The following is a 22,959-nucleotide window of genomic DNA, read 5'->3' as shown; positions in this document are numbered from 1 at the left end:
AGATTGTAATTACTAACGATTCTCTGTCCTTGTGGCAAGTAGTTAGCGTTTTGCAGAGATTTGGATCTGGGCAGAGGTCGAGCGGAGTCTGTCCCTTCTTGTTCTTCAATTCCAGGTCAGCCCCATGGGCAGCCAGGAAGCAAGCAATGAACGAGCTACTTTTCTTGTCCTGTCCTTGCGCGCCCAGGCCCATCAGGAGCCGCCCTACGTCCTGGACATCCTGCAGCTGTCGCAGCTGCGTCAAAGTGTGATATCTCAAGGCTTCGTGAAGAGGCGTGTCACCGTCCTTGTCTGCTACGTTTAAATTGGCGCCTTCGCGTACCAGCAGCTACAACAGGATTTACGAGTCCCGTTTAATTATCGAACTAACCCGTGGCGAAATTAATCCGTGTCGGTTTAAGAACATTTTAATTACGTATGAACTGGCGTATCTCGAATTGTTCGATCGAATTCTAACATTGCTCCGATTCCCTGTGTCTCGCCGCTAAATTATCTTCTTATCTATGTGAGTTCCAAAATTGTTCTAGGATCTATTCTTGTATCGATATAACAATAATTAAAATTCCATGTATCGTTAAGAACAGTTCGTCATGTAACTTTCGTTGTTTGTTAAATAGAGGTGCTTAACGATGGCGAATTATGATACACTTAAACCTTAGACTTGAAATTTATATTTTATAAAAAAAATTTGATAAAGTATCACGTATACTGAAGATTTATAGAGGATTCTACGGAAAAATCCGATCTGTGTCAATACTTTTGTTCATCATTGTACATTAGACAGTAAATCATCGTTTAACAAAGTCATGTCAGATCGAACAAGAAAAGTCTTTTATTGAGAAAGATACTTCGATTTTTCATGGGTGGAATTGAGATTGATGTTCGGAATGTGTTTTCGAAAGGAATTGGAACATCGGAAATGTTCAGTGAATCGTTTGTGCAGCATCGGATCAGAAGTGAGGATTTCTTTTTGACGATGAAATAAACGTACACGAACGATTTGCGTGTGCTGTCGCTCGACAGCGAGATGCAACGCGGTCTGCAAATTGACGTTTTGCAAATCCAGGTCAGCTTTTCCAGCACGTGCCAGCTGTTCAGCAACTTCGACGTGATTGTTCAGAGCAGCCAGATGAAGGGCCGTGTAACCATCGTCCTTTTTCTCGTCAACTATCCATGGTCTCGGAAGTTTCGAGAGGAGCACCCGCATTGCGCTGTAATCAAAAGAAAAATATCACGTTTAAAGTACGACCGATAAAATGATTTTTCGATGTAATATCTCATTCTAGTTGTACTTCGAATTTCAAGAGGAAAATTTGTAATTTTTATCGACAAAGAGGCTATTATGAGGCTGTTATGTGTGAAATTTCACTTGATTTTTTATTAAAATAAATAATAATCACTCAAACAAGCAAAAATATTTAGTTTAGACATTGTACACGTAAATTTGACGTTTTTAACGATTTAACAATATTAACGATTCAAACGTTTTAGCAATTACACAGCTCAGAAGCAAAGATGAAATTATAAAAAATAACATAAAATAGTAACAGCTATTTAAAGAAGGAAATTCATCAATTTTTTTTCAGAAACAAATCCATGAGAAATCCAGCTTTAGAAATGGGAGAAAGAAGGGACTTAATGACGATCGTCCTGAATGTTATTCCGGTGTAAAGAGCGTTTAGACATGTGCGATCAGGAAATTGTGATTTTCACTAGCAAATTCAAAACGGATTTGTTATCAAAGGATGGGCAATCAATTACGTCGTTTGGCAAACGTTTGTAATTCGATGCCACATTATTGCTTCGCATTAGTGTCGCCGCGTGCAGTTAACCGATGATAAATAGCACGAAATCAAACAGATATTCGTCGTCTGCGGATTTTCGCCGCTGTCGATACGAATACATAGTCAGTTTACGCAGAAATCAACTGAAATCCTTTCGGTTTATAGCCACGACATCATTAACAGACACGGTTGTCGATTAACAAATCCTGCAAACTCTGGCTGGTAATGACGCTGTTCGTAGATTATTTAGTAACAGATGTTTACGATAGTATATCCATGTTTCTGCATATTCTACAATATATTGTTCCATGCTGTATCACGAAATGGTCAACGTGAATATGAAATTGTTTTCGTTGAAAATTCATCTTTTTAATTCGACCGTATTCATTCCTCTGATCGGAGTTTTGAAAAATGACTTCCCCATCAAAGATATTTTTGAATTTTTGTCTGTGTCGTTATTTAAATCAATCTCATTATTTCATAATTAATATACAGCCGGAGACGAAAACTAAACGGACAGATAATGGAAATAAGAATCAACGAAGTTTCGTAAATTACTATAATCGCTTTGAAATTTTAATACGATTATTATAAACTGCGCTATAATTAATACTCAGGCAAGCTCGCAGCATAAAGATTACATTTAAGATTACATTTTATCATACACTAATGAGATTAAAATTTGCAAAGATATAAATCTTTCATATATTTTATTTCATTATCCTTTCGAAGATTATAATATTATTACTTTAATACAATTCAGTACATTTTACTTTAATACAATTCTTAAGATCTTAAGAAGGAAGTCTCTGTTCACGTACGCGACAATTATCGATATATTGTATAATAATTTTTCCATACAACTGGCCAGAACTTCAATTTCAATAATCATTTTGGCCCTGAATATCTTTGGCGTGTGATAATTATAAAGACTTCCTTTTGTCGATGTTTTCAAAAAATACCACCATCTATGACTGTGTTGCCTGTGGACCCCATGGACAGTCTTTCCTCGGGGCTACAGCCGGAAAGAGACGTGACAGCTGCCTTTTGACAGGACCTCCTCGAGGTACCAGCACCGCTGTGGCACGACAGCTATGCATATGTTTATTCTACGTACGTGTATATGTACGTATATAAGTGCTTACTTTACGTGCAACTTGACACATACGTTTCCGATAAACGTCAAACTTTTATTTTTCAACTCGTTGCATACGAAATGGTCAATATCATCGCGTGTAAGACTTTTAGAAATTTAATGATCAAAAATACGATTGTGAGTAAATGTTGATTTAAAGATAGCATCCTACGACACGATCGGTCTTTTGTCAATGTTTTTATTCGAAAAAAGCACAACCATAAATCAAAACTCGAGACCTGGTGCTAACTAAACTCCAGTGTTTTTCTTAGTACCATTTTACGATGTATGTTTTCTACGTACAACATTTAATCAGGCGTAGTAAGAGACTAGAAAGTGTTCGTAACATTAGTACAATTGCAAAGGAAGTTACGGTATGAAATATTACATATAAATATATCTTTCACGTTTTATATACAAAAGATATTTATATACAAAAAGATATTTTTTTTTTAGAAAAAAATTTGCACAGACAATAATACAAGAACATAAAATTTCATAAGTAACCTGTAACATTGGTAACGTGATTGATTTATTTACATATTTATCAACTTTCTTGTCTCTTAGAATCCACAGAGAACCTACGAGATCCTAAAGGATCTATTATTATTGTTAAATGAAAATTAACGTCACAAAAGTCTGAATCGTAATTCAACCTTATTTTCTAATTTCCAATTTGCAGGATAAAATCATTTTTCACATGGCTAGCAAGAACGACTCAATTACAATGAATAACATTTTCTGTAACGACAACTAAAAGAAAGGAACGGAGGAAATACTATTTGCACGATTAACGGAAACAGTCCATTACTCGCATCGACTCGTATAATTGTCGCTTTACCGCAGAATCGATTTGCTCGCGGCTAACAGCCCTTTTCCCCGTTCTATTCGATTTCTCAGCGTCATTACGCATTTTACGTCTCTCCGTTTGCGCCTGGAAGACCGCCATCGAAGACTATAAAATTTTTATGCTGCTTCGCTGGCGTATTTTTTTATTAAGCCCGGTCTACGATGGCTCGCAGCGCGTTTTCCAGTGCAACCGCAGTTACGAGATCGCGGAAAAATTCGCCAATTTTACCGGTATAAATATTCAAAAGGGATCGGCGACGGTATTATGACGTTAAAAGCTGTAAATAGTTTAATATTAATTAAGGTTTGCATCCGACGTAGTTTTCACAAGTTGATATCATTAACGTATTAAGGAAACAGCTTCTCCTGAGGTGTTGCTGTCTAGATTTTTTTTTATTCTTCGCGCAGGTGTTATCAGAATCGCGCAAATATTAATTAGAATCTACCACTAATATTATCGTTGGGATTGACAATGATATTTCGAGATATTGCTAATGTTATGAATAATAATGTATTAAAGATCGCTATGAATAAATACGAACAAAATATATGTTACATTACGTTACGTAAATACAAATACTCCTATTGTTTTTCGTATATTAGTTGTGCAAACGAATAATCAAAATTCTTCAGTGAAACTCGGAGTCTATTAAAAAAAAACAAAAAAAAAAAAAAAAAAAATACAGCAGGTTGCTCTAAGTATTCGCCGTTGCTTTCTATAAGTTTAAGGCGTCTATCGGATAAGCGACGAATTCCATCACGGAAAAATGCGTCCTTAGACAAGATCCAATTGTCAAGTCATTTTTGTATCTCATCCACTAATTGGATAAGGCGTGTTTCATCGATCGAAATAGATAATAATCCGAGTGAGCAATGCCTAGTGAATAAATTGGATACTGCAAGACGTTCCATCCAGGACACGATGTCTTTTGTCACAGAAACATTGTCTAGCGTTGTCCAAAGAATGAAGATCAATATTGGATCTTATACAAAGAAGATACCACATTTTTTCGTGATGGAATCATCATTTACCTAATAGATGGCTTAAAGTCATAGAAAGCAACGATAAATACGTTGATTGAACTTTTGATAAAATTTGTGGTATTTTTTTTTAAAGCAACTTAGTTTCACTACAGAAATTTGAATTATTCATTTGTACACCCATTGAATTTGTATATACTGTACTATTTTGTTCCAACGCAAATTTTCTATATAATAATCTTCTCACGATTCGTTTATCCTTATGAATTTTCCGTGTGATTTACCACCACTAATAATCGTTGCAATTACGGTGGTTCATGAACCAATAAATAAAAAATAATTGCCACCAATATTTTTGTTCTAGTGATTATGTTGTCAGATCAGTTTCTCTAATTGATTTCATTTTTCTTTCAGCAATACGAAGTTCATCTTTAAGTTATGCGATTAACGAGGAAAACGTTATAAAGTATAATGTAAAACATTTTTGATTGATTGATGTAATTAAACAGAAACACTGGTTATTAACATTCGTGGCATGAAGACCGTACGTTAAATTTATCGACAGATAAAATATTGTAATATTATTCACGAAACTGGAAATGAAATTTACATTTATTAATATTATTCAAAAATAAAGGTTAAAATATTTTGCAAAATTTTAATACCAGACATTAAGTTCAAAAACGTGTAATATGCTTTGAGACAACAATATTGTTTGATTCATTCTTATCATTTATTTATTATTTCTATTAAATAGAATACCTGCAGATGCAAATATTTTTATTCAATATTTATATTTCTGACATATTAAAATTGACTTAAGTTATACATAAGTCAATTGATAATAGAAACTGGAACCTTTTTGAATATACAAAGTTCAGAAACTTTATTTAATCATTTTATTATATTTTAAAAGATGTTCAATTAGATATTATTTTGTTCGCTTAAGATATACAATTTTAGCCATATAACATGGACGAAACAAGTCTTTTATCAGATTATTTATTAGACTTTAAGAACTTGAGAATTGATAAATGATTCGTTACGGCTACTATATTAATAGGGATTTATACGAAATTTCCGCAGTAAATTAACTTCGATCGTACAATTACCAAGCTTGTAATTAGTAACACTCGTAACGCATTGTACGCTTCGTACGGATTATTAACCTGTCAATTTTGCACTCGTTTAAATTGAATCACTTTTTATAACGAGAAATTCAATGCATTTATTTTCGATACATTTTTGATACAGAGTTTTGTACGTATTAAAGAAACCTGCAATCATGTTGTGACTTTAATACTTAATCGGTAGGTATAAACCGATTATACCGAAACTAATGCAGCTTCAATTAAAAGATTTATGATGCTATTTAGCCTCATTTTGTTTCCGAATGTTCCACTTTTTATATATTATAGCGTAATGGAATCTCATAGCCAGCAATATCCTTTGCAATTACTTTAGAATTTTTTTTATGGTTACTCAATTATTCTACTTGCATGAATATCCTTTTTACAAATGTTTCGTTGTCTTATTTCTATATACTTACAATGAAGCTTAGAAATATTTGTAGCAAGAATATATGAATTTTACGACGAAGTGTATAATTCAATGATAAATTACAATAATCGCAAGCTACTACCCTTTTTGGAATCACCAGACTATAAATCCAAATTACTATAAAGTAAATACAATAAAATTTATATATCATTATATACATACACTTACTCTTCGTGCTTGAAACTCATCGCACACTTTATGACCGATATAAGCGTCTCTAATCATTGAACATGTAACTCCTAAAATCAGTAGCGTAATTTCGTATGAATTAACTTTTCCCGTTTTTTTTGTGCTACGTGTAATTTTACATTATGTTACAGTTATGTACTTACACACTTACTGTAACGAAGGGCTTGTTCCGTCGACATTAACAAATGATCGTTACTATTATTACCATTATATCGAAAGTCTGTAACAGTTATAATTTAGTTTATAATTTCAAGATCAATACTAATTAAGTTGTGCTTTTGGCGTAACGCTGCGATATAATCGCTTGGAAAAATTCTAACTTCTTTTCGACTCTATACAATATCTTCAAGGCGATTCTACGACAGAATCGATCGACTGATTTTCATGCTTTACCACGTTTTATTACGTTGCTTAGAATCGAGCGACGAGAAAATCTTTGGGGAGAAGATCCGTAGTAGAAAAGGATAAGGTCGACGGTATACGGAACTCTCAAGATATTTCCGTAATTCGACTTGGAACTTCCGAATTCCAAACTAGCTTTCGATCGTCAGGGGACGATCTCATGATTCCGAGAGATTAAGAGTTCGAGAATAAAGTGCATCGGGAAGATTCTTTGGAAGGAACAAATTATAAGAAATGTAATTGAATGAGAGAGGAAGAAAAACGTTTCACGATAATTGGATATTTTTCAGATATTTCAAACTTAAAACGTTCAATGGGAATAACGGATTATTTTATACGAATTACTTTTTTCGCGAGTAAGACATTTGTTACAAGCATAATTTTCGCGCTGTTAGCATTACTATTGTGAAATATTAAATTGTAAAGATAAAATTTCACATTAGTTTTATATTGAAATAACTTCTATGTCGTTCGTTACAAGTTAAAAGAAGGTAATTAAAATGATTCGCAGACTTAAACAGCTATTACTTACATTGTTACCTATCCGTAAATGTTTAATAACAACTATAACGTATTCCTGTTTATATATATAATTGTTTATGAAATATCAAAATTATTTAATACGATACATTTAGTAGCGTGCGAAGGATAATTTTCAAAAATCGATAAAAAGGTTGTAATTGTTAATTACTGATAAATAATGCGCGCAAAAAGCTGCCAAGAATGATAATTATATCTCTATTTACCTAAAGAAAGGAGGAAGAAAATATTACTTTTAGTAAAATACCCTCAGGATGGTATAAAAAAAATCAATTTCCGTGTGTTTCGAGAGTTTAGCTGAAACGCCGTCCAAAAATATTTTCCTCTCCAAAATAAATATTTTCTTGGCTATATTCTCCAGGGCAGCGTCCAACTATATTTCCAATAGAATCAAACCGCTGTTGGCGGTATATAACTACAACGGATTAAATAAATATCGTCACTACGTATGTACATTGCTGTGATAAAATTCCGAGAAAACTAGAATTTTAATATTAATTAAGTATTCTTGTGATTATTCGAATTGGTATGCTTACAAGGAACATTTTAATTCTGTTATTCCATCGTTAAAAATTTTGTTCCGCGATATCGTTGAATATCGTTTCGCAAAGCGTTTTCGCGAATAAATCTTTAATGTTTCGAGCAGATGGTCGATTCTAGGTCAGGAATAAAAGGAAGCATGAGCCAATAGTTTGTGACGTTTAGTTGTTTATTAGCATTGATGATGCCATTTGCACGCTTTATTCGTAGAACAGTTTTATCCTTGAGGCGTGTAGTCATTTCGAAGTTAGCCTAATCGTGTGCTGGCTTGCGTAACGCGTGAGCAACGATGATATTAATTTGCAAAAAATGAAACTTCATAGACACGGCAGTAATGGCAATATCGTCAGCATCGCGTCATCCCGTTGCTTGGTTGCTGTAACTGACACTTGCGTGACGTATCTTCTACTATGCATATGATGTGACGTGCCAAGATATCAAACATGTCGCCGTCATATGATGTCTCGTTCCATTACATGTACGACGTTTCTCACATCTAGGCAGAGATCCACTTGCGATTTCGTTTATTAAATGGTCGATATGCTCCACTTCGTTGTTATCAAGTTTTCTTCATGTACATGGTGAGTCAATAAAAAGTAGTACTATCTAAAGTAACTCGCTACCTATTGATTTGTTCGAGAAATCTCTTAAACGAATTATATTTCTAATTTCTAACTAGATTCAAGATCTTATTTTTTTATAACTTACATCTTCTGAGATATAAAAAAAACCTGGAGTGTCTTAAATAGCACTGTATATTTTTTTATAACATTACTTGATCCAGCTGGATATTCTCTACAGAAAAGTGCTAAGTTTATGCCGAAAAACCATTAGTTTGGCAGATATTTTAACTTTAACTTGTAAAATTTAACGTACGAAAAACAAATTAAAATTGAAATATCCGCCAAACTAATAGATTTTCGCCATAAGTAGGTGAATATTTTTTTTGTAGAGAATGTCCAGTTGGATGAAATAATGTCATAAAGAATATATTGCGTCACGTGAAAAGCCCAAGGTCATTTAGATATCTCGGAAAATATATTAGAAAATAAAGTTGCATTTACCCGATGAGTCCCTTGAAATGCAACGTAATTCATTTAATACGCTTCTCGATAAAAATCGATAGATAAGGAGTTCTTTTAGATAGTACTTCTCTTATCGACTCATCCGGTATGTAGTACTAAAATATCACAATGAAATTTTTATAACAGTTATATATACAACTACCGAAATACAAATTTTAACGTAGAAAAGAATTCTAATTCTTGTAGAATCCAGTTCTTTTTTTGACTGCGTGAAAAGTGTTAATTTTATCGATTATTAATAAGAGAAACATATCTTTTTCCAATACTTTTGTGAAGACCGCGTAACGCTCTATTTCGAGATCAGTTTTATAAACATATTTATCACATAGTTAGATAATATTTGACGAAAGTATCATACAATGTTGCGTATATGCATGCAACGTCAAATACGAAGAAGATAAACTTCGTTACACTTTAAAAGTCCTCGAAACTTGGTCGACGATAAATGTATTTAAACTTTTCTCGCGATATCCTTAAATTATGTAGAACTTAACGCGGAATGCAACTACGGTTATCGTCCGTGGAAAAGCAAAAGATATTCGATCATTAAGGGGCCATCGTTAATTCGTCGAATACCATAAATAACAAGGCGAACAGAGAAACGACTACCGATAATGCGTCGCGGTCAAAATAATTGTAAAGGGGGAATCTGGTTAATGAATGGCACGATTCAGCATACAGTCAAGATACTTGCTCGAATCTCGTCCACTTTGTATCGGTATCATCCTACACGCGTACAGCCGGCGTGCACGGACATACACGTGCATATATCGTGCATTTAGTGAGTCACTGACAAACGAGGCATCATTGCAGAGTCTACCGAGAACCCGATGTACACGCGCCTGTGTTTCCGATGTGCGGTTCGCTCGTTCTGCTCGTTTCACTCTTGCTCGCGAAACGTTCCGTCCGATGGTTGTGAGTCAGTGGAAGAGATCATATGGCAAAGTGCTAAATATAATTGACATAGTGCAACCTACGGATCGTGCATCGCTCTTTGAATATCTCTTCTCGATCGCGTTCGTATCGATTTTCACCGTGTTCACGCGTTCCAATCGAACGAACCAAACGATTCTCCGATAACCGTCAGGTTGTTCGGTAAATTCGTAGTGAAAGTTCAGAAAGATTTAATCAGGGTTAGACTTTCTTCTGCTCGTACATGTAACTTCCAGAGTCTTTTCTTTGCTTTCTCGTTTTTCTCCTTCCAATAGCTTTTAAATGCTCACAGTAACTTCTTGTTCTTGTTTACGTCTTTTGATTAGGTTTCATAAAGACCATAAAATAGCGAGATTATACTATATTCGATGAATAAGACAGTTAGAGGTGAACGTTGCAGTGAAGATGGAAAATTTCTTGGATATACGAGGTTCGATATCGTTTCACTGGCAAAATAAAACTTTTTTTATTAACGAATTTTCGATGTTTCGTCTTAATTCTCTGTATTATTCGGCTATGTACGATATTTTCAAAATAGAAACGCTACGAACTTTTCGAACAACGATATAATAATATAAATAACCAGTATAGTACGTAACATTGTCGACGAGCACGTGGACTTCTTGTAATTTGGTAACTTCTAAAAGAATTTTTTCACTTATTTACAACGTATTTTTTCACTTGGTTATTTATTTATTTCCGCATAATAATGTTACTTTCAATGGGATTAAACAGTGGATTGTACAAAGTGGACGTTTTTCCTTTTAGAAAGTTTCAGGTGTTGATGATGGATGATTTTAACTAAGGGATAAGGCACGCAAATTTTGGTTATTGAATAATGGTTACTTTTGTGGGTAAGTTATGTACGACTTCACGTGGTCATTAATTGACGCTTAAACGAGATAAATCAGGCATGACGACCGTGGAAATTGCGCAAATATGATTCGATCGATTAATGTAATTTGCTAAATACGTATAGTTAAAAAAATAGAAGCTGCGTAGAAAATATATTTCGGATATTTTCTATATCTTTGCATATTACGTACATTCCGTGCATTTTTGTATCTTCAAATTTCCTATGAATGCGCGAAAGTTCACAGTCTGCTGATTATGTTCGAAACGACGACAAAGACCCATAGGAAGTACGCGGTTTGAGATTTTGAGAAATATCATCGAGATACTACAATATCGAATCTTTTTAACCTGGAAACTGTTTATCTCGACAGCTTTGCAGAATTCAGGCGAAATTCCATTTATCTTCTTTTTCATTTGGCCACGCGTCTCCTCGAGAGATTGTTTCGAAGTTTTCGGATTTCCTATCAGCCATTCACGGAGCCGAGGAACCGATTCGATCAAAACTCCGCGAGCGATAAATAAACCTTCAATTTCTCGTTCCACGCTTCCCTGTCCATCAATTCTTCAATTTGAGAAGCGTATATCGTCTGTACACACGGAAATAAATTTCTCCCGGCGTCCTCTACGACCTGTACTTCGAGAGACGTTTAAAGATACTGTTAAATCAAATCTTCCCGGATTTCTTGTTATTTTCCATTCTTTTTTTTTTTTCGCTCTTTAAGTGACCATAAAATTGGATAGTATAACACTTGTCTCGTACCCATTGTCTGACTCATCAACTGCTTTTACCGAGCGTTACTGGCTTATCTGTTTGTGATTAAACTTCATCGACGCTACTAGCTTTTAGATTCGTATTAGGATTTAGAATTGTCCGGACTGTAAAACTGAGATATAATCTGAGATCTACGTTTTAAAAATGAGTAATTGGAACGAAGAAGAGAAATGAAGGAATGAAAAGGAATTTTTCATTTCAGATTTCTATGATTTTTATGTTTGATGAATTTTTAATTCTAATTAACGAAAGTCCGATTAAAACTGCGGATTTATATCGCATTATTACATATCTGAATTAAACGATATAGGTATAATATAATACGATGAAACAGCTTTTTCTTTTTAATATTTTTCAAACAGCAATAAAAGGATATTTCTGTCAGTTCGTTTCATGAAAATCTATCTGAGATGAACTTTCGACGTACGAACAAATCTTCTTTAAATTTTCCAAGCAAACGCGTATCGATGTATCGTACTCGTTGTTGCAATTTCAGGACAACTTGAATTTAGTATTCGGTTCGGTGAACCGATTTTCTATTGATTTGAGAATTTTTCGAGGGAAAAGACTAGTTAGGGATCGGTCAATGGTATTATCAAGCGCGCACAACCATTGACGTTGTTATTCCACACTGGCAATCTGTTGTTAAATACGCTTGATTTGCTTGAGCTGAAAAGAGTTGGCGAGCAATGGGCATGGCCCGTGATTGCATCGGCACTTCAATTCCGTTCTTAACGACGGAAGTGAGATCGCGCTTCACCTCTTTCGCACGAGAATCAATTTGAATATATGAATTTTCATCCTTCCCACAGTATTTTTATGAATAACAGAGAAGAAAACGCCTCGGCGAAGGATTTCATTATTCTCCGTGAAGAAAATGGAAGAACTGTCGGGTGGATTTAACGTAATGTTTGCAACGTTTACTCGCGAGATTTGTTTGGTAAATTGTAAGTTTTCTTCGAGAAAAGGTGTAACTGTTTTAAGGCTTTAAGGGAAAAGTTTGTGGAATGAACGTTTCATCTGTTTATCCATTCGTTTAAATTATAAAATAATGTTTTTAAGTAAGTGTGACATATTTTGTGGACGCGTATATATTTTTACTTGACGTATACGGAATAATATAGAATAATACAGAAATAACATAAAAATATAATTCTGATACGTATCTTTGTCTCTGTATAAAATATAAAATTATCTTGATCAAAGTTTTCTCTATAATAATATAATGTACCTTTGTTCATTCTCAAGCTTCCTTTGATCCTTTCTGCCATTGTAATATTTTTTAAAAGGTTCTCATTTCTTGGTCTTATGAAACACTATCTTTTCATCAAGGAAGGAAGATTAAATTGTAAAATAATATCAGACTACGTGTGTACAAAATGTGTCACGGATAATTATTTATAATACAGAATTAGTATATAACAATCTATGATATGTACTATATATAATATTTATAAGAAAGAACGTAATATAAGAAATATAAGAAATATTATGAATAATAAAAAATATTTTCAGCATGAAGAATATCTTACTTTCACGGAATAACAAGGTTATTTAATAAATTGAACATACATATAAACTAGGTCGCGTTTATTAAAAACAAAATCACTTTTTTTTACAAAAATATCGTTCAATTAAAATCTCGTCCTACGCTGCAATAAATGTTCTCCTGCTACGTTGTAGTTCGATGTTAATTTCTCTCCTATTGAAGCTATCAAGTTTAATCGAACAGTAGAACCGCTCAAATGTTTAAAATAAACCAATCTCTCCGAAAAGTGATAAAATTGAACTTACGATTCGAACCGAGATGCTAATAATCTGTTATAAGGATTCACGTGACTGTATACAATCAATTAGAAAAAATTATCGGTATTATGCAAAGAAAATTTTTCGTGGCTAGCTGTGTCAGGATTAAATAGATGTACATATTTGGAATTATTCGAACCGAGGTTCGAAATGCAAAAGTAAAAATGGAAAGAAAAGGAAAGAAGAGAGAAAAAAGTATGAAAAGAGAGAGAAAGATGGACGAGTGAGCTAATATGCAGAAACCCGTTAGCTACCGTGACGCAATTTCCGGTGCTTCTACCAGAATTGGCACTCCTAGTGGTCGCAGAGGACCGATGCACTTCAAAGCGGTCCCAGACTCTTTCGACTCTCCGATTCGTTGATTCGATTCGTCCATTTTCTGTCATTTCGTGATGTACGCGAGATAAGAGTCATGATTCGAAAAAGTTTCCATTTTTGTCGAAACGTATTTGAAATAACAGTATACGCAAATTGTTGTTTAATTTTGGAGAAATTATTTTCGAGGATTTAACGTAACTTATCTTGAAATCAACGCAGTAAATACTCGAAGATTCTTTCTTTTCATGATTGATCGAGGTTTGCGTTTAATTTTTAATCGTAAAATATGAAACGGATTGAATTAACTGGAGGATTAACATGTCGCTATCGCACGTGCTACTGTCTGAATTCATTTAACACGCTCCATTTTCGCTTCTCGCTTCCGAGATCTGATTAAAAATGATTTACAGCGATTATCTTATTTTTAAATACCGTTGTCTAAACTTGAACAGATAGCTTTTGTAATTACCAGAAAATACGGTTTAATGTATTTCGTAAATTACACTTATAAATTATTTTCGTGAATTATTATTTAATTATTGTGATTTATAAATTAAAATTGTAATCTCGTCTTATGAATTATGGCTAATCGACTCTCTACTGAAATGTTTAGTCGCTTGCTTATAATCTACTTCTATGTTAAAATTGTAATTTGCAAGCAGTTAATTTAAAAAATACCTTTTTTTTATTATATCACAAGGAAGAACAAGAAGTAAATATTTTAGATACAAAGACAAAATTAAGTTAATTTGCGACTATGCCAACAATATTACATTTCTTTTTTTGAATTTGAATGTTGTTTTAGAAATTTCTCGAGCAGTAGACCGTAAATGAAATCAACGTCCTTGTTGAATAGAAAACGAGTATTCCTACGCAAGGTTCGCATATAAGGAACAGTCTCGTAACTGGAAAAATTTAAGAAATGATTCACCCGGCTGATAAATCATGTTTCTCTGGCAATCGCGTCATTTGATTTTCAAAACTCTGCAGTATTGTTTCAAATCATATAAATATGAAGAGAACATCTTCGAACATGATATCGATAATTCGGTATAAGTTTATGGTACTAGATTTACCCGCAGCATAAGTTGTACGGTAAACAAGAAGCAAACGTACGAAAAGTAATTCTCGAATTTTTCAGGAACGAATATTTGCGGAAGCAGGCAAACGTTATAAGTATTTTACGTTTAAATATCATTGAGTTTAATTTGCCTAGAGAAAAAAGAGATATATAATTATTTTATACGTAATAGTCTTCAGCGTAGTTTACAGTCGTTAACCGATGACTAGACTGTGGATATTTATGCAAACCCATATTTCGATGAAAATAATTGAAGGGACAGAACTCACACGGATACACGTTTCGCCTATTAAACGCCATAACTAGTGTTATATTTTCAATGTTTTATGTATTCTTGCATTTTTAAATTTCCCATAAATATATAAAAATCCACCGTTTAAAATCATCGATTGGCAACTGTAAACTACTCCGTGTATCACCGTGTACCACCGTGTACCAGACGATTACGTATCTCTCTTTTCTCAATGCTTCTCAAACTCGACGACAAATTATTCATTCCGTGTCAAAGCGTCATAAGACGGTCTAAGATCTTGTTAGATGGTATCCAGTCTATGCGTCACCGTGACCAAACCTCGAATCCCTTCGTCGAACATTGGCATTGCCGTGACGAAAATCGAAATTCCCTGGGTGGAACTTGTCGAAGGGGTTACTTGAGCGACGAGAGAGAAAGAGAGAGAGAGAGAGAGACGAGACTGAACCGTGTTTGTAACGAAGAGAGGCGAATGGAGAAGAGAACGAGAAGGTGATAGAAAGTGTACGGAAGGGACGTATAAGGGGACAGAGAGGGGAGTAGTATTCGAACCAAAACTAAATCACAACTACCAACTAATTCCATCGCACGGAGTTTGGATTCCGTGGAAGTGGAACGGGGGGTGAGCGTCGATGGAAAGGGGTTCTTCGTGGTCGAGCTGTCGGAGATAGGCGGGAAAGAGAGAAGGCGGGCGACGAAGGAGGAAAAAACGAGGAAAAGCGCGACGGGAGAACCGAAGGGGAAGGGCAGAAGGGGCAAGAAAGCACTTCAATCGCAGCACTTTGGCTCGAGCCGCGTAATTTATGCGTTCAATACCCGACCGCGGCACCCGGCCAGCCATTCCGGCGTGCGCTCTGAAAAAATATATTAATTCTGGGCTCCTTTAAAAGTTATTGCAAAAGGAGTTGGTTACGGTCGCCGCGACCCAGCGGAAAGAGGGCAATAGATGGGAAACGAGGGAGCAAGAAAGAGAAAGAGAGAGGGACACGATAGAGAAGGAGGAATCAGGGGTGAAAGCGAACCTCGAACTTTCTCACGGCGATGGAAATGACTTTGGCGTAAAATATGGCAGCAGACAAGTCGCAGGTGCGGCCACGTAGGAGTCACCGAGAGATCGGCATCCTCGTTAGTCACCGCCCTGGCTTCAGCAAGTAGATCGTTTCTTTTTCCCAAACGAGTTATCGGTCTTTCTTTAAGCAATGAGCAATCGCGTTAACCGAATTCTCGGCAACTTCGTTTCGGACGGTATTTTTCGAGAGGAGAAAGGAACCGTGGATCATGGTACATGGGTGTTAGGGTGATAGGGTGTTGAGTAGGTGATTTCTTCCGATAGAGAATTTCTGAAGTTAGTTTTGTACCGGAATTAGATTAGTTCGCTTTAGATTGTTAGAATCGAGCGGTAGGGATAAAAGACGAAACTGTGTTTTGTAATAGAGAATTTGGTTTATCAGGTGATGTTAGAAGCGCGTGATATCCGTCTACGACTTCATAAAAGAGTAACCAAGTTTTACTTTCATATATTACGTTCTATTTGGAAATTTGGGTATGTTGTACATTAAAAAGATATAGTTAATTATCGATGATCAATTAGCAAGTTAAGATTGCTTGGTAGTTAATATTAATTGAAACCTGACAATATTACACGACTAAGTGAAGATAGTTTGAACACCGATGTAAAAAGTAAGAGAAAATATCGACTCTGGCATAAAAATGTAGCACACTATTTTATATCTTCTTTACTGTTGTCGTTGCTACTTCTTGTTTGTAATAAATGGAAAATGTAATTTGTATACTTATAATTAAGTCGGTTAAAATTTCGAAGAAAGTTTTGCTTCATATTCAAAAGGACGATTAATCGTACTTTCTGTTAACGTGGGATAATGCAACATGTTACGTGACTGTTATACATCTGTTTGCGCAATATTCGGTCCTCTTTTTTCTTCAGCGGCGTGCACACATGGTGAGTCAGGTTTAAGGCCGAGGTCGTGTGAGAAATTTTCCCCGGAATTCTCGGTTTCAAGCATCGGCGATAAATTCATCGGAACAAAGTTGAAGCTGTAAAATTCTGTATCGAACGAACTTGCCATTTTAAATGGCGCGTAAACTATACGTGTGTAAGCAAACAGAAATGCAATAGAGATGAAAAGCTTTGCGTCATCGAAAAACCTGAGTTTCTATTTCAAGTTTCATACTATTTTAGAACCTAGAAATAATAAATTTTAGTCCTATCTTAACATTTTGATATGCCACGTTAATGAAATTTTGGTAATGTCAACATCTTGATATGTTACGTATGTGAGTCTTTCGTTACGATATAAAGGATTTACAGTAATCTTTGAAAACGGGCTTCGACAAATTTTGTTTCGAATGCAAGAGAAAAAATTACGATTTGATACAACGAATCATTTATTTAAACTATTTTATTATATTTATGATTATATTTATATTATGATACTAAAGCATGAAAACGCACGCGTAGAAAAATATGTAAAGGGAAATTTTTGTTGGGTAGAACTTCTCTTTATTTCGTTTTTTTGTTCGTATTTTTGTACAAAAATATTCGTTTGTCGAAAAATACTGTGTGTATATTTTTTTTTTTTAAAGGGAAGCTGAAAAACCCGACTCTACTCATCGAATTAGAAAAAAATACATTTTCTTGAAAGCAAAGCTTTCTATATAACAAAATATTACTTTAAACGTTTTCCATCTGTTCTTATAATAAGCATCTTTTATACATTTTACACGCTCTAAAATACCTATGGGTCATGCTCTGTTCACCTCTTTTAGATTATCCATTTAGATTAAAATGTTATAAAATCCTTAAATTGAAAACTGCATTAAAATTACATCAATATAACATTTCACCTGTGCAATCAATTTACGTTATTCTTCTTCTTCAATTTAGAAATTAGTTGGCAGTGTAATAGAATTTTAAAACTGTTTTCTTGTAAAAAGTGGAAACGTGATCCACATAACAATTTTCCCCGTGGTCTTTACATAATTCCAGAAGATTAGAGTGTGCATATTAGCGAGAACACAGGAAAATTAATTAATTAATTCAACTCATTACCGCAGTGCCCTTGATAAGGGATCAACGTTAAGCGATCGCATATACCTTGGTCGGGAAAGAATTTTCTGGGCTATTGCACCAGCCCTCGATTTCTTACGTCATCTGGCTGATATACGAGATGGGGAAGGATCCAAGTTTCACATCCCTCTTGTCCTTTTATCCGTTTCCTACGTTTCAAAATAACCTTCTCCTTTTATCCGTTTTCTACGTTTCACGCCTGAACCTCGATATGAAGTTCGAACTCTCTTCGTTTCCAACTCTTACTGTTTCCTCTCTAAGAATTTACAAGTCGACTCTAGTTGAACTTTTTTATAATAAAATTGTTTGCTATAGTCTAAGGACAATTTTGAAACTTCCGTGAAAGCATTCGCACGACAATGGACCGCACAAATACCTCGAAAATTCTGAAAACATCTAAATATCGAAAGACCCGACCATGACAAAGAAATTGTTTCTTATTGTAACATGTGTCTCCTCGAACCAAACAACTCGTTCCTTAATCATTTCGCTTGATAACAATTTCGCTTCGTAACAAAATAACTAAGAGACTCTGTCTAACGAACATTATCTTCGCGCTTCTTATTTAGTCTCGAAGAAATTCTCCAAGCTGCATTATCCTTGCGTGATGACGGGTCCGATCGTTGCTTGTGAATCGGGGAGAGAGCGCGATATTACTCGTTTGCAAAAAAGAAAAAGAGAAAAGGGGGGAAAAAAGAATGCGAAAATCGAACAATGGTAGCTGAAGATATAAAAGAAAGGGAAAAGCCGCGACAAAGGAGGGAAGCATCCTCTTTATGCAGCGTTGTCTCTATAGAGCAGCTGGTAATTCTCACGTTATCAGTGAGACTAAGAAGGGTGGCACACGCGGGAGGATGTTAAATAAGATCTTAAAATACCCGTTCACGAGTGGTAATCCTCGAGACAGCCGGTGACGTAACATTTTAATTTCACCGGTGGTGCATTCAGGTCTGCCCGGTGAACACCAATTTTCTATTTGCGGTATTTTATTATACGCGCTGCTGTCCCGCCCTGGATAGTTCCTTTTTCCTGTTCGTCCAACGGAGGGATAAAAAGCACGGATTCCAGCTCGACCTATTTCTCTTCATAACGACTTTCGTTCGTTACCGGGGAAAATAAGATTTTACATTATTTTAAAATAATGGGTTTGTTTGTACGGTGCTACGTGCACCTGAATACAGTCGCGTTCCCACACAGCTCGGCCAGCTGGAATTTTTGTCGCCCTCTCTCAATTGGGTCAACGTTGTTTTCTACCGTGTTCTTCTCTTTATGCAGCCTTCTGCTTTTGCTGCTTTCTTTTTTCCTTCTTCTTTCCTCCATACCGAATATATAAATAAATAACCTCTATCTAGCTTTGAATCGGTGTAGTTTTAGTTTCTGAGAGCCATATTTGTTCAGTGGTTAAATTGATCTCGACAACGTTGCGAAATATCAGCCAAGATAGTATATTTTATAATCGTCGTAGTTGCCTTATTACGATTTCGACCTTAGTACGATTACGATTATAATTACGGCGATGAAACGAAAGCAAAGAACGACACTTGTTGGAATAATTTTGATAGACAGGAGGCATATATAGCAGGCAGTATCAACCCTTTCCTTCTTTTCCTCTTTGGTTTAAATTACTTCTGCGATTTTGTTTCGCGTCCTCTCTCTCTGTGTTTCTTCCTCTGGATAAATAAATGACGTTGATTTATTTTTAAAGCGGTGCACTTTTATTTTAATCAGAAAAAAAAAAAAAACGTAAAGGCAAGATGGTTCTTGACATTTTCATGTTTGTTTTATTATTTTCCTAAACATTGTTATTTGGCTATCGTTGCTATTCGTCTCTTCTATTCTTATACAAAATGTGTAACTAAATAAATTGGTAGTATCTAAATTGGAATGATAATGTTACGGTTATTTTCGACGTAAGCTATTTAGATTATCAAAGATATATAATCTTGAATTATGCTTGTCATACCGGGTATTATAAATCAAATAATAAAAGGGGGCGATAAATCCGGCATTTTTAACCGATAGTATAAACAGGGGTAGTTAAGAAGTTAAATAGCTACCGATTAACTTGATAATTACTAATTACTACTATTACACGACCAACATTGTAGAACAAGGCGAAACGGTGAGGCAAAGTGAAATATTGCTTTATAGACGAAAATAAAAGTGTATAACATAAAATGGGAAAAAATATACTTGTTCCTGTTACATTTGTAATTTGCGTGATTAAATCTTAATTGTTTCATTTTACTCCGAGTTTCCCTCTATTAGACGATATAAATCAGATAAACACGTGGCGAGACTTTCAGCTCATTCTTAATCGATATTATCTCGACAGGACATTACTCGTGCGATACAACGAGCAAGCTTTTCCAATTAACTTTCAGCTCATAAATATTCATATCTCGAATTCACACTTACATATACAGTGACTCATGAACATATGTACACGATTTAAAACATAGAAAACGTCATTCGCTACACACAGCATTTCCAAAGTTTTATTTAGCATCGTAACGAAATAGTGTCGTTCGTAACTATTTGGACACGCGCTAATTTTGGCCCTTGATCTTACGTTAGCTTATTAGTTAATCAGCTCTTGAGTATACACATTGAATAAATATTAATAATAGCAACGGTTAATATTAATTGGTATAAATTTGTCTTTCTAATTCTTTCCTTGGTAATACGAATCAATTATGTATCACTTTCCGTATATCGGCGTATACCGTGACATTTATGTCCAGAAATTTACTTATCAGTGTCCATTCATAACTTAGAACTGCAAATTTTGTTGCTTGTCCGCTGCGAATGTTTCAGTTTCAAAAAGTTTGCGATCTCTGTTTAAAGCGCATAAATTCAGTTCCACTTTCAGCAGAAACTGCAATCAGACAACATTCATGCGTGGCAAGAAACGATCCGTGATACACGTCGAAGCTAAAACGACCCTAATAAAGCAGGGGTTAACACATCGGCCAACGGAACAAATCCGCAACATTTCCCGCCGATACCAAGGGCCAACGTCGGCCATTAACGACGCATCAGTTCTTACGTGCGCAGTTTTCGAAGTTTTATTATGCCGTAAAATTGTCGCTTCGTGGTCCGATGGCGGGCTTTAAAGCCTAGCCAGACTTTCAAAAGGGACTGCAATCCGCAGATTTTAATGGTCATAATGCCTCTGTTGTTTTGAGTTCGTCTCGTCATTAGTTTCGCGAGCTCTTTCGGCCCTCGCGCGTTGGCCATGTTCCAAAAGTCCCTTCCACCTCGCTCATCCATCCTCCGAAAAAGCGGCAGAGCGAATGAAAAAAAGCGACCGAAGGGTATAAACCAAAAAAAAAAAAAAAAAAAAAAAAATTAAAAAAAGGGAGAGGGAGAGGACTGAGAAAAGGAAGCGGAAGATTTATTTGGTGAATTTTATGACCGATTTTATGCAATTCCATCGAGGATCACTGTGTGAGTCATTGTATCAGATTGCTGCATATGAAATGTTTCTTCCAAGTTTGAATTTGCCGCGCCGATAATGCCCGTCCAATTTTGTCCTACTGTTTATTGTCGATCATATTAGAGAGTCAGAAACTTACTATGATTTATATTCAAGAGGATTCGCAAGAAAAGCATGAAATTTTCAGAATATTGCGATTTTCTTACGTGAATTTAAATTTGGGAAAATTGCCGAAATTACGTCCGGAGAGATAAATTTAGCATTTGAGAAAGCAGTCTTTTGCTACATCAATTATTTTAAAGAGATTCATAGAGGAAGAAATTACAAAGAATTGAAAAGAAAAATTCATACGAAGGCTTTTTCAATTTTAAAATTGATAATGAATGAAATCATATGGCAATTATTTCGATTAACTCCTATCCTCGAAATTCTATTTTATTTCCCTCGAATTTAAGAAATTTTCTAACGATAGAAACGTACGATTTGGTTGAGAGTGGCCCGAAGAACTCACGAGGCTTAAATATACGATATTTTTTAAAAAGCTACATGTAATTAAAGTTTCATTGTATCGAACGATACTTGACATGAACCGACTTAGCAACCTCAAGATATTCGAGTAATTGAAATTATGATCGAGCTTTGCAACGCGACTTCGGAGGCTGTAACGAATATTTTCCAGCTTGTTTGAAGTCGCGTTCTTGGAAGCTCCCATTTTAGGCGAATCGTGGCAGAAACGAAGCGAATGTCGTGTTTCGTTGCATATTTCAGTTGCCGAAATTCACGTAACGTGATTTCATCGCGGCTGCGCTTTTGCTCGACGCGTGCCAACGACCATTCATAAAATTACGGTCCAGGCAAATCGGTCAAAGAGCGAGGCGACACGCTTCGATTTGTCGCGGTTGCCCGAAACCATTCAACTGGCTTTCGTTTGTTTATCGAAAACGGCAAAACGAATCGTTGCACGTGTAATTTGTCCCGTTGCATGTAGAAACGTGTATTCTGATTATATATCAGCTCGTGTTCAAACGAGCGCAACAGAGATGGAAACAGAAGCTTTTTGTTCCATTGTATTATCAGCCGTGAAATTATTTGTATCGATGCACTGCCTTTGATTTCTAAATAGATTTGGTCGGCGTTGCGGAAGAATCGTATCTGAAAGATATTTTCTGAGGTTTTTGACAGTCGACTGCTATCAATGAATCACACGTAGATGATGAAAAAAGCTTCAGATGCGATATTCAATTTCAGTATATTTAATTTTCTTTCGTTATTATATGTACTATGAATAATTTGTATCTATAATCAGGAATACAAAATATTACAATTCGAACAATTGTGGTTACCATTTAATG

General features: G+C 35.2%; 1 protein-coding gene across 2 annotated transcripts in view; it reads right to left on the bottom strand.

The window, feature by feature from the left end:
- The window catches only part of LOC117235577 (E3 ubiquitin-protein ligase MIB1-like), a 159,234-nt gene that overhangs the window by 4,325 nt on the left and 131,950 nt on the right, over positions 1-22,959 (bottom strand). For both annotated transcript variants that reach the window (XM_033497754.1, XM_033497755.1), the window contains exons 2-3: positions 992-1,211; positions 18-328 (exon numbers count right to left, since the gene is read on the bottom strand). In XM_033497754.1, the coding sequence (XP_033353645.1) occupies positions 18-328; positions 992-1,207 (527 nt within the window). In that variant the 5' untranslated portion in view covers positions 1,208-1,211. The remainder of the gene's footprint in view (positions 1-17; positions 329-991; positions 1,212-22,959) is intronic.

This window comes from Bombus vosnesenskii, unplaced genomic scaffold, assembly GCF_011952255.1.
Source record: "Bombus vosnesenskii isolate JDL3184/JDL3185 unplaced genomic scaffold, Bvos_JDL3184-5_v1.1 scf7180000013316, whole genome shotgun sequence".
NCBI classification, from domain to species: Eukaryota; Metazoa; Arthropoda; class Insecta; order Hymenoptera; family Apidae; genus Bombus; species Bombus vosnesenskii.
The sequence above is the reverse complement of the archived record's forward strand: the minus strand, read 5'-3'. Positions and strand labels throughout refer to the sequence as shown.